The sequence below is a fragment of the Mus caroli genome, chromosome 12 (genome assembly GCF_900094665.2).
Source record: "Mus caroli chromosome 12, CAROLI_EIJ_v1.1, whole genome shotgun sequence".
Taxonomy (NCBI): domain Eukaryota; kingdom Metazoa; phylum Chordata; class Mammalia; order Rodentia; family Muridae; genus Mus; species Mus caroli.
Window position 1 is genome coordinate 29,241,107 of NC_034581.1, and position 12,849 is coordinate 29,253,955.

The 12,849-nt window shown below is 41.2% G+C and overlaps 1 protein-coding gene across 2 annotated transcripts in view; it reads left to right on the forward strand.

The window, feature by feature from the left end:
• Positions 1 to 12,849, forward strand: part of Nampt (nicotinamide phosphoribosyltransferase) — a 34,260-nt gene that overhangs the window by 5,960 nt on the left and 15,451 nt on the right. For both annotated transcript variants that reach the window (XM_021179359.2, XM_029484514.1), the window contains 5 exons: positions 3,866 to 4,022; positions 6,661 to 6,764; positions 9,158 to 9,286; positions 11,866 to 12,024; positions 12,677 to 12,813. In XM_021179359.2, coding sequence (XP_021035018.1) covers positions 3,866 to 4,022; positions 6,661 to 6,764; positions 9,158 to 9,286; positions 11,866 to 12,024; positions 12,677 to 12,813 — 686 coding nt within the window. The remainder of the gene's footprint in view (positions 1 to 3,865; positions 4,023 to 6,660; positions 6,765 to 9,157; positions 9,287 to 11,865; positions 12,025 to 12,676; positions 12,814 to 12,849) is intronic.

Here is a 12,849-nt window from a genome sequence, read left to right on the forward strand (position 1 = left end):
TGCCTGCGTCTGATCTCTTACCTACAGTTCCCAGGACCAGCAACACCAGCCATTGTTCTGTACTGTCCCTTAGGCCGAAGAGTTTCCTGTCTTGTCATTTGAGTCTTGTTCACATGTCACCACCTTGGAGAAATTTCCCTAGGTCCCTTCTGTTCTCTCCTCAGTTTTTCATGGCATCCGTCTTAATCTGCAGTTGCTTGGTCTGAGTGTTGTTTTTCTCTGATTAGCACTGTAAGAACCAGGACTGTGTCAGCCTATTTTCCTCCCTCAGCGTCTGAAACCGTAAGGCCTGGCACACAGAACAAACAGGTCGTGTGCTTGTGGATGAACTGACTAGTTAAGGATGAAGCTCACTCACCACTTTAGCTGGAAGTAACGAGGGCAGCAAACTAGTAAGCTAGAGTTGCTGCCTGCTGACTGTACTCTTGGAGTATTTACTGAGAAACTGTGTAGTACCCGTTAGCCATTGTGTATTCCCATATAACTAGATCTAATCATCCCTGTATTATCCTAATAACATCATGTTGTGTTCATAGGTTAGCAGTTCTCTTTCATGCTTAATTACCTGTCAATTTGCATAGACATTTTAAATTCTTAACCTGTTTTCTCTGAAAAAAAATTTAAATTTCTCTTGATTGTAAAATATGAGTCATTTTACCTCAACAGCCTATGCAACTTTGAAATAATGGCATCTTCTTTAAACATAGGAAACATTCTGTATATTTAGGCAAAAGTGGGTTGTGAAGCACTATAAAAAAGTATCCTAAACAAAGCTTTAAAAATTAAATATTTGTGGCTGAAGACATGGCTCGGCAGTTAAGAGCACTAGCTGCTCTTGGAAAGGAGTTAAGTTCCTAGCATCCACGTGGTGACTCAACCCTCTGGTCTGATGCCCTCTTCTGGCCTCCCCAGGCACTGCATGAATGTGGTAACACTCATACACATAAAATAAATAAATGATCTTTTTAAAAAAAAAAAAAGAAGAAGGGTGTTAGTTGTTTTACAGAAGTGTAGCTATGATGGTAAGTTTTATACTTTTAGACCCTGGTAGAGCTAATGAGTCAGAGATATTTCCATTCGACTTTTGTCTCTTTTGACTTAGCCTCGTATATTTTTATGTATGTGCTATGTGTGTGCGTGTTTGCATGCTTCTTGGATGTTCTGTTTGTACAGATGTGGTATATGAACATGTGTGGCAGCCAGAGATTAATGTCTGGTATCTTCCTCAGTTGTTCTCCAAAATAACATTGAAGTGGGTTCTCCTTTGAACTCAGAGCTCAACAGTTCAGTTAGCCCAGCCAGCCAGTTTGTTCTGGGGACCCTGTCGGCACCTCCCAGTGATGGGATTGCAGTCGGGCCACCACTTGCTTGCATTTCTGTAAGTGCCAGACATCCAAATGGTCCTCATGCCTGTACAGCAAGTGTTTCCCCACTGACGACGCATCCCTCAGCCTGCCTTACAAATGATAACATCCCATAGGAGCTAGATACACTGCTAAGTAGTAGATGAACTATAAACTCCAGTCAGGGCAGATGCCGTGAGATACTGCTACGACACTGAGTATTGTAAAGCGTGGCCTGTGTGGTCCAGACCTTTATTTCATTTTCCCTTTTCTTCTACTCCAGCTCCAAGTTACAAGGTTGTAGCTTGGAGGATACTGTGGTTACATATATCTCGGGTATATTTTAAGTGTGGGTCATCTTTTTCCCTAGTGAGCTTAACTATTAACTGAAATGTCATTTATAAATACACTTACCTTGGGCTTTTTGTTTGGTTGTTTGTTTGGTTGGTTGGTTGGCCTTGTTGTAGATTAATGGGTTTAATTACTGTGGTTCTGTATTAGCTTTCTCTCTTAGTTTTTGTAGCTTTCCTTAAACTGACAGTGGTACCAGGCCACGGGCTCCTGTGCCTTTTATTATGGTTTTCTGCTGTGTCTAAACAGAATGGAACTGTAGGACCCAGGCTCTCAAAGTCTGAGTTCTGTAGAGATTTGCCCCCACACACCTTTGTGTGTGTGCAGCAGAAGGGAAGCTGCCAGCGTGCCTCGCTGGGGAGGAAGCACAGAGGATGGTTGTTCAGAAATAACAGTGGAAATGCATTTATTTTAGAGGGCTAGTGCTGAGCTACGAAGATTCCTTAGAATAGAGTCGAGCTTCACTGAGAATCAGATTGTGCAGCCAAAGAAACACTGGCTTTCCTGAACCTGAAATCAAAGCTCCACGGGGAATTCGGTGTCAACTGTGCTCCCCCGTGAAGCTTGCTCCGCCATGGCTGTGACTTACCCTTATACCTTAAATTTTAAAGTTCCTCTTTCTGTTCTTACCCCTGTGCAAACACACACTACTCTAGTTGTTTGACAGTAACTTTGTACATTTACAAATAAATGACTTATTTAATACAATTAATTGCCTTAGTATGACAAAAACACTATAAAACAAAATTGAAAGTCTAGTGAGTAACTTTTCTTCAAATGGAAGTTAAGCTTTTAACAGTGGCCTTTACCAAATCCATAGAGTAAAAGCTGTTAGAAGACTATCATGTTTTTAAACCTATAACGGTTAAGGTCATATAGAAACTTACAGTTAAAAAGCAATGTGAGAAATAACAAAATGGGAGGTTGTGGTTTTGTTTTTAGATGTTTTACTACATTTTATATTTATGTATGTATAGGGACACGTGTGCCTTGGTGCGCATGTGGAGTCAGAGAATGGCCTGCAGAATTCTGTTCTACCACATGTGTTCCAGGGCTGGGACTTAGGTTGTCAGGATTGTTAACAGCAAGTACCTTTATCTACTGTGCTCTCTCGACAACTCTTAAAACAAGCTTTGTATTTGCTTTTCATTATTTTGCTGCTGCAGCTGTTGCTTTAATCCAGGTTTCTGTAGAACACTGTGGCAGTCAAGAACATCCTTGGTGCCTCATAGTTGCAGAAAGAGGTGGGTCACCAGGAGACATTGACTTGACACATAGTAATGGTATAGGTTGGATGTTCTTGATCCAAAACTCAAACATCTTGAGTAGGATGTCCAGGATCAAGATTCAAAACTTGACCTCATAAAACAAGTGACAGTCAAAATATGGAGGCCAGGAAGATAGTCCAGTCAGTCAAGTGCTCCATGTACAAGCCTGAGACCCGGAGTTTGATCTCTTAACACCTGACATGAAAAGCCAGGCATGTCGGCACCTGCTTACAGTGCCAGTGCTGGCAAAGCAGAGAAAGGGGAGGGCCCCTGAGCTTGCTGGCCAGCTGGTGCAGCAGAATCAATGAGCTCTAGGTTTAATGAGAGGTACTGTCTTAGAAGGGAAGCAGTGAATGCCCGAGGAAGACCCGAAGTCACCTCTGGCCTCCACACACCTGCATGCACATGTGCACACACACCACACAAACATGCACACAGAAACGATAAAAGCATTTTTCATGTAGGTAGGTCTTACCCCCAAATACAAGTACAGTCAAGTATTCCAAAGCCCCAAATCTGAAGTGCCCCCCCCCCCCAAGCATTTCATCAGAAGCAAACAAGTGCACAGCCTGTGTGCGTTTGCTGTCTTGGTCTGTTGGATCGGGTTGTGTACCTCAGTCTGCAAGAAAGGCTGCACTCTAAGACCACGTGGGGTCTTTTCCACCCAAAGGGTTTTAAACCCACTTAGTATAATCTCAGTCACTTGTTTGACTGTAAGATAAGGTATCATTAGGAGGATTTTGGTGATCTGCTTGTATCTTGCCCTGTGTCACCAGGGTGGGAGGTTGGCCAGTAGCAAGTGGAAAAAAACAGTTTCTGATTTGGAAATGATTGGAAGGCTTGTCTGTGGTGCTTTGACTGTACTGTTAGTGTTTCCTAATGGAAGTATTTTTCTTTGTCTAGGTTACTCACTATAAACAATACCCACCCAACACAAGCAAAGTTTATTCCTACTTTGAATGCCGTGAAAAGAAGACAGAAAACTCCAAAGTAAGGAAGGTGAAATACGAGGAAACAGTATTTTATGGGTTGCAGTACATTCTTAATAAGTACTTAAAAGGTATTGCTTTTCCCAGTCCATTTAAAACACTGCTTTTATGTGACTTCATATTTTTCTATATTGCTATGTTCTGTTATAACATATAAGTAACTTTTTCAGTAATCTAGTTTTGATATTTAGTTACGTTTGATTACCACTTTCGGTGTTGTTTGGAAGGTTTGGTTCTGGTTGGTTTTGTTTGGTTGGTTTTTTGTTTGTTTGTTTGTTTGTTTTGCTTTTTTTTTTATTACAACACCTTACTCAGTAGCCTAGCCTGACCTTAAATTTGGTGAGTAGCTCAGTCTGTCCTCAAATTCACAGCAGTCTACCGCCTCAGCTTCTCAAATGTTAACACTATAGTGTTGAGCTATCATCATGCTCAACTTCTTTTGTAAAATGTTTTTGATCTGTTAAGTTAAATGCTTTAAATTTTAGAATTTTGAGAGAGAGAGCGTGTGTGTATGTGTGTGTGTGTGTATGTGTGTGTGTGTGTGTGTGTTTGTGTGGTGTTTTAAGATAAAGGTTTTCTGAAACATATTTCCAAAGGAAATTTAGGGCAGTCAGTAATCTGCATAGATCACTCTTGCTTACTTGTAGATGTAACCATTGACTACTAAGAGCTATTTACTGTGCACTGAGGGATTTGCTGTTAATCCAGAAACTCGTTTTGAATTACAGTAGGTTTAACTAGAATGTTTTTATATTGTTTCAGATATATCCTAAAGTTTCATTTTTCAAAACTATTTATAATAGTTTATTTCTAAATGGATTTCAAAACAGAACACATACACCCCCCAGTAATGGTGGGTTGTTTGTCTGTCAAGGCCATTTACAGCATATTATGTAATGGAGTTTCTAGGCAAAGAATCAGATCCAAAGACCTTATACATCTAGAAGTTTCTGATACAAAATAATTTCAATTGAGTATAGGTTAAGTATAATTTTTCTGCAAATGATAATTATTTTAAGGTCAAATAGATCAGGCATGCTGCATTACTAGGTATAAAAGTTCTACTGTATGACAAAGAGACTACACAGGGTATTTTAAATGCAGTTTATATTTGTTTTTAAAGATCATAAATTTTAATTCAGTTCTGTAACTTTGTAAGTTCTTGTATATAAGTAGTATTCATACACTTGCTGTACTGATTGCCAGCTTTGTATACACATGTGCACACACACTGCATTGATTGCCTACTTTGCACACATGTGCATACATGCTGCATTGCCTACTTTGCATGCATATACAGACACAAACACGCGCACATGCATGTGCACACGTGCTACATTGGTTGCCTACTTTAGAGTACTGCTTCGCAAACTTCTACCATTGGCAATTCCTTCTTAACCAGAGGAATGTTTACACAATCCTGAATATATAAGTAGATAAAACAGATACACAAAGCAAATATTAGCTGATTTTAAAAAAATTTAAAACTTCATAATACATCTACATCTAATGTTACCTATTATTAAGGACTAAACATTAATGTACCTGTGCTTATTTTACCTAAAGAATTAAATCTTAGCTGAATAGTTGATACTCAAGAATATAGAGAATCTTCAGCATATTTTAAAGTTCAACATTTTGATTTTCTAATCACCAGTGCTAAGACTGTGCCACTTCATATAGATATGTAGTGCAAATGGCTGAAGTGTGTTTAGGGTCATTTCATAAATTAATGGGAGTTCTGTTTTAATCCCAAGCAAAATGCATAGAGGAATTTTTTATGAAAGTCAGACTAGCAACTTAAACAGCAGTTTTAAAATCAAACACTAACATAATACAGTACAAACGTAGAGTAGCTTAAACTACATACTTAGGAGAGGCCGTAGGAAAACACTAAAAATATTTTCTGTGCTTAAACCGTTGTATTTCTGTAAGGGCAGAGAATATTGTATATACAGTAAAAATACTGCAGTTTGTTTCAGAGCTGAGCAAGATATTTTAGGCAGCATTTGTTGACATTGTACTGTGTGACAGCAAAGTGCACATGTGTGTGTTCAGACCCCACTGGATGGAGCTGCGTGATCCAACACAGGTGAACACTGCCACAAAGTACCTTGAAATCAGTGCTTGGTTTTGAATTAACTTTTGATGCTTGTACATTCAGAAGGTCTTTATAAAACCACCCACCTACCATTTAGTTTCCCATCCCTCTCAGCACTTTTAAGAGATTGCTCTAGACCAGTGTGTGCTAAATAGCTGTGTATCGTAAGGCATGTATTCCTTCTCACCATCCTGTAAGTAGATACTGCACCCCATCCTCATGTACAGACGGAAAAGCTAGCTAAAAATGAGAGTGGGTAGAAATTTGCTGATTGTGAAAATTACTGATTTCCCAGCCCCAGAGACATCTCTGAAGAAAGGTCACCTGGAAAAGCAGCTGTTGCTTTTCTTGGCTTCCTGAGTGCTTCATTCATGAGCTTCAGTCGCTCTGCGTGGCTGCTCCTGTGCTTTTAAAGCAGATGAACGTTTATGCTTAGGGCAAGGGCAAACTCCTGGAAGTACAGGCTCCTTTTCTGAACCTGCTCCTGACCTGGTGGAGTTGGTTCATCCTCCCTGTGCCTTTCAGTCCTGGGCTGGGTGAGAGAGCTGAGAGCGCTGCTGAGGTGACTCCGCAGTTCAGAACGTAACGCGACCTCTGTGTGCTTTCAGGTAAAGTAGTGACCAAAGAGAAAATCCAGGAGGCCAAAGAAGTGTACAGAGAACATTTCCAAGATGATGTCTTTAACGAAAGAGGATGGAACTACATCCTTGAGGTAAAAATGGCTGTCAGTGTTTATCTGTTTTGTTTTTGGTTTAATTCAAAATTTCTTGCCATGGAATTTGAATAGAAAATTCAGCTATAACTAACACTTTTTGTTGATGATCTCAATATAATGGTTATTTTTAGATATACTTAACAAAAATCTGTAAGTAACATCTGGTTCTCTCCTGTAGTGTGAATCACTAACCAGTATCTTACAGTAGACCTAAGTAATAAGCTATGTGACTTAAAATGTAAATAACTCATTTTGAAAGATATTTTTTTTTTCATTTACACAATGGAATTTTTTTTTTTAGGTAATTTCCTCAATTACATTTCCAATGCTATCCAAAAAGTCCCCAATACACTCCCCCCGCCAGTCCCCCCCCCCCCCCCCCCCCCCCCCCTGTTTTTTTTTTTTTTTTTTTTTTTTTTTTTTGGCCCTGGCATTCCCCTGTACTGGGGCATATAAAGTTGGCAAGTCCAATGGGCCTCTCTTTCCAGTGATGGCCTACTAGGCCATCTTTTGATACAAATGCAGCTAGAGACAAGAGCTCTGGGGTACTGGTTAGTTCATAATAATGATCCACCTATGGGGTTGCAGTTCCCTTTAGCTCCTTGGGTACTTTCTCTAGCTTCTCCATTGGGGGCCCTGTGATCCATCCAATAGCTGACTGTGAGCATCCACTCCTGTGTTTGCTAGGCCCCGGCATTGTCTCACAAGAGACAGCTATATCAGGGTCCTTTCAGCAAAATCTTGCTAGTGTATGCAATGGTGTCAGCATTTGGAAGCTGATTATGGGATGGATCCCTGGATATGGCAGTCTTTAGATGGTCCATCCTTTCTTCACAGCTCCAAACTTTATCTCTGTAAGAAAGATATTTTAATACATCTCTGGAAAACATACCTTAGAAATGGGAATAGACTAATAATTTTAAAGGGTATGGTTACTTCGCAGTTTCAGAGTAGATGCTGTAAATTTATTACAACATAATTCTGGGAACTGTCTCTCATCAAGTAGTCAGAATCGTTTGCTGTGGCTCCTTGGAAATACTTGTAGCTTTCATGCCTATAGTAAAATGACTTTTATGCTAAGATTCAGTACCTGTGGACCTTTGATAAAGTCAGAGCCATACCATACTGCATATTTGAGTAAGTGTGCCGGCTGAGCTAATGTGCGTTTGCTGTCACTCCCTTCTGGGAGAGTCTCTGAAGATAGCATGCAGTGACAAGTCTGTGATTTCTAGTGGTCAGTATTGATTGTGTATGCAGGAAATCTTCGGGTTCACTAGACATAATCTGGTCTGGCCCAATTTATAGTCCGGTGTAGATCTGTTAAATGACCCCAAGGTCTTGCAAGTGAGGTTGAGATCAAACCAGGATGTGTAAACAACATTTGCTACATCATGAGGCCTCCAGTGTTTTTCATTGCAAATAGTTTTTTTTCACTTAAATGTTGTGCCTTGAATCATATAAACTCTTAGGGTTTCCTAAAAACTTGCCTTCTACACAGGGTTAGCTGTAGCTTTCAGCTTGAGAAAGGATGCGAGGGGGCCACTGGCCTAGGTAGTTTTCTGTTGCTGTGCTAAGACCCATAACCAAGGCTACTTACAGAAGAATTTATCGAGGCATTCCATTTCAGAAGTTGAGTGTGTGACCACCATAGCAGGGAACTGATGGAGCTGAGGCTAAGAGCTTATTTACATCCTTCTCCACAAGGCAGAGAAAAATGCCCACCCCACCTCCAAATGACAGACATACCTCCAACAAGTCCACACCTCCTGATCCTTCCCAAACACGTCCACTATCTGGGAACCAAGTATTCAAATACATGAGGTTTGGGGGCCTATAACTTAGACTTGGGCATTGCATGTCAGGGTCTTTGTGGTTTTAAAAGTCTACTGCCAGAGAACAAATAAGCTTACGTAAAATTCTTAAGTAGTGAGTGTCTTCCTCGTCTGTATGTGTTCTCTAACAGTAGTATTTAGTCTTTCCTTCTTTTTTCATCTGTGGGAAGGACCTATGTCAAGCAAGTTGTTTTGTAGGGTATTTTTAGAGTCTGTTAGAGTGAACTTACTCTCTTTTCTGAACAAATCAGGAAAAATGCTGTTTTGATCCATGTTGGTCGTAAATGGTAGGTGTTCTTAGCAGAAACAGCGTGAATTTAAAGAGTTGGATTAGTGCCTAAATTGTTAATCATTTTAACTCACTTTGGAAGCTGCAGGATACACTCACTAACTAGATGATTGCTAATGATTTAACAACATCTATATTTTCTACAGTGCCAAAATTTAGTTTCCATAAAATGTAAAAACAAAACAAAACCAAAAAAAACCCAACTCAATACAACAGTCAAACTGAATTTCGCCTGTTGAATGAATGAATATATTGTTGCCTCCTGCCAGAAATACGATGGTCATCTCCCGATTGAAGTAAAGGCTGTTCCCGAGGGCTCTGTCATCCCCAGAGGGAACGTGCTGTTCACAGTGGAAAACACAGACCCTGAGTGCTACTGGCTTACCAATTGGATTGAGGTGAGGAGGGTTTTTCCTTTTTTTCCCCCCAGAATTTTTCTGAATTCTGATTTTTGGGGGTCGGTTGGTTTGGTTTGGTTGTTGCTTTTGTGTGTGAGTAAAGATAAGAGATCATTGAGCTAAGAATCTGGAGTTTGCTCCTACTGAAAAAGCTGTGTGATCTAGAGTTAACTTCTGTTTTAGCTGCCTTATCACTCAATGATACTTTTAGGTTCTTTTAATGAAATCTGATCTTAGGGGATTCTATCTAAATCACATGACTGATACTGGTTTCTTAAAGCTCGGTTGACATCTACTTACAATTTTTTGTGTGTTTCTTTTGGCACTGCTAGGGCTGGAATCCAGGGCTTAGTGCACACTTGGCAACTCTCCCAGTATACTACTCGCCCTGCTCTTTTTTCAAAAAGGTTTTTGAGGCAAGGTTTAACTAAGTTACCTTAAGTCGCAATGAAGACAGGCCTTGAATTGACTGTCCTCCTGCCTCTGCTCCACGAACAGCTGCTGCACCAGGCCAACTAATCCCTTGTCCTTCTCCACTTAAACTAGCTTAGAGCAAAATGAGAAAAGTAGCCCAAGTTATTTTTAATAACTACAGACTTCTGGTGGACATTCTATTCCAATTAGAGTCAGTTCATTCACTCGTGTGTGTGTGTGTGTGTGTGTGTGTGTGTGTGTGTGTGTGTGCGTGCGCGCGTGCGCGAGAAAGAAGAGGTTTTTAGCTTCTAAATATCGACATGATACTGTTTAATTTCTAAATCTAAGAGAGGGGCATATATGTAGTCTGGGATTTGGGGCGGGGCGGGGATGCTGCTTAAATATATCTCTTAAGTTGGTGATGATAATACTGGCTTCTTGATATATTACTATAAAGTTATCTGTAGAGGAAATAACCCAGCAAGCAACAATAAAACACCATATTGCTGGAGAGATGGCTCAGTGGTTAAGAGCATTGACTGTTACTCTATTCCTAACCACACTGTCTCAGTGTACATTCAGACTAGCATTTTATCCTCAAAGCCCACCAAGTGCACGGATCCCTTTTAGTTCACAACTGAGTAGTTCATAGCTGGTCCAGGTGAGGAGCCCTATGGTTAGGTGGACTTTCCAAAGGGCAGGCAAAGAGTAGAGAAATGGAACTGGAGGGGCTTAGTGGTTACAGTGGTGGCCACAGTCTTAAAAACATGGGAGTCCAGATCTTCCCTATTGATCGTCTTCTGAGAGTGACTCTTTGGTATATTTTACTAAGAAACTAGAATGTGAAGAAAAAAAATCTATCAGGCAGCTGAGAGTGGTGGTTAATAAGAGTATTTGCTGTTGAACCAGTGTGAGATTCCAAAGCCCATTGTCCAGTAACCACATAAAAATCCGGCAAGGCTGTGCACACCTGCAGTGCCAATGCTGGCTAGAGGTGGGGGACGGACAGGGAAATTGCCAGAGCTTGCTGGCAGTCAGCCTCCCCAGTGAGTTCCAATTTCAGAAAAGAAATGTCCATCTCCTCAAGGGGACAAGGCAGAGGACAGAGAGGACAGCCAGCCCCACCTCTTGCCTTCACAAAGGCACACAGATTGCTAAACATAAGTACACAGTCATTGTATCTTTTTTTTTTTTTTCAAAGACAGGGTTTCTCTGTGTAGCCCTGGCTGTCCTGGAGCTCACTCTGTAGCCCAGGCTGACCTCGAACTCAGAAATCCGCCTGCCTCTGCCTCTCGAGTGCTGGGATTAAAGGCGTGCGCCACCACTGCCCGGCTCATTATATCTTTTGAAGAAATGTACCCCCATCTCACCAGTCTTCAGCTCAGTTTCCCACTGTGTACTTAAAATCTGTTGCCAGACACAGCAAACACTACTTACAAATTTGGCTCTTCCTTTAAATGATTTAACATAACACCAAAATAGTTGAATTTTGTTTCAGAGTATGTGTTTGAAATAATGAATGACCCCATTGACTGCAACTCACCTGTATGAGCATTGGTGCCAGGAGACGCCTTGGTCCTTTCAACCCAGATTTCCAGCTAAGTTTAAGAGAGGCTAGGAGCTCTGCAGACCATCTCAGGCATACAAAGGGGCTGAGGAACAATCACATTAGGCCAGATACTCCCTTCTGATCAAAAAAAAAAAAAAAAAAAACCAGAATGAAACTTTTCTGTTACTAAAAGATGATTTTTAAAAGATCACACTTATAAAATGCCATTTCAAAGATGGTGAAACTGAGGCCTGCCAGGTGAGCAGATAGAGCAGCCACACCATTTCAGTTATGCAGGTGACGTGGTGATAAGCACTTCTGAAAGGAAAGTTCTTCATTTTCTGCTAGAAACAGTCTTGATCTGTGTGGGGACGTTGCGATGTTCTACATCTGTAGTGCATAGCCTATCCATCTCCTCATTGGACCACATCTGTAGTGCACATCCTGTCTATCTCCTCATTGGACCACATCTGTAGTGCACATCCTGTCTATCTCCTCAGAGCTCACTGAAGTTTCTAAGAGTCCAGATGTACAGGATAGTCCTAAGAAAGCTATGATTTCCCCAGAAGGAGCCCAATATTTTATGTTAATAATGTGGTTATTTTTTTTGTTACAGACTATTCTTGTTCAGTCCTGGTATCCAATTACAGTGGCCACAAATTCCAGAGAACAGAAGAAAATACTGGCCAAATATTTGTTAGAAACCTCTGGTAACTTAGATGGTCTGGAATACAAGTTACATGACTTTGGTTACAGAGGAGTCTCTTCGCAAGAGGTAAGGAACCAGATGAGCCTCACGGAATACAGTGTGGACTGTCAGTGTGTGTTAGCTACTTCTGTGGCTGTGAGATCGTGGCAGGAGGTGTAACAGCAGGAACAGGAAGCCAAGAGCTTACAGCTTCCAATACAAGCATGAAGCAGAGTAAGAAAACTGGAATGCCATGAGGCTTGAAACCCTTGAAGCCTCCTGCAGTGATACACTTCCTCCAGCAAGGTTGTACCTGCTAAACATTCCCAAACACACCACCAATTGGAGACCAAGTGCTCAAATATCTGAGCCTGTACAGAACATTCTTGTCTAAACCGCTGCAGTGAGAGGCCTCTCAACCAGAATTATCCCTGGGACTGAGCTTGCTTTAAGTAGGCCATTTCTTGCAATTCTGGAGGCATAGCAACAGTTGCCTGCATATCTATTGTGTGTCATCCTGTTCCCAGTACATGGAATATACCTCTCAGCGCATGTTCCAGTGGTTATGTGTTAGATGGGGGCGTAGACAGACAGGGGCAGCAGATGCTGATGCAGAACAGCGCAAGCGCAAGGGTAAGGACACTGGGATGAGGTCCAGAAGTGGGATGAGGCAGGTGGGATGAAGCACGTGGGCTGGTATGTTCCTTCTCTGAATTTCGGTTTGTGTTTGATCTTCCAGACTGCTGGCATAGGGGCATCTGCTCATTTGGTTAACTTTAAAGGAACAGATACTGTGGCGGGAATTGCTCTAATTAAGAAATACTATGGGACAAAAGATCCTGTTCCAGGCTATTCTGTTCCAGCAGCAGAGCACAGGTAAAATTGAGTTTGTTCTCCTCGCGTTTGCTATGT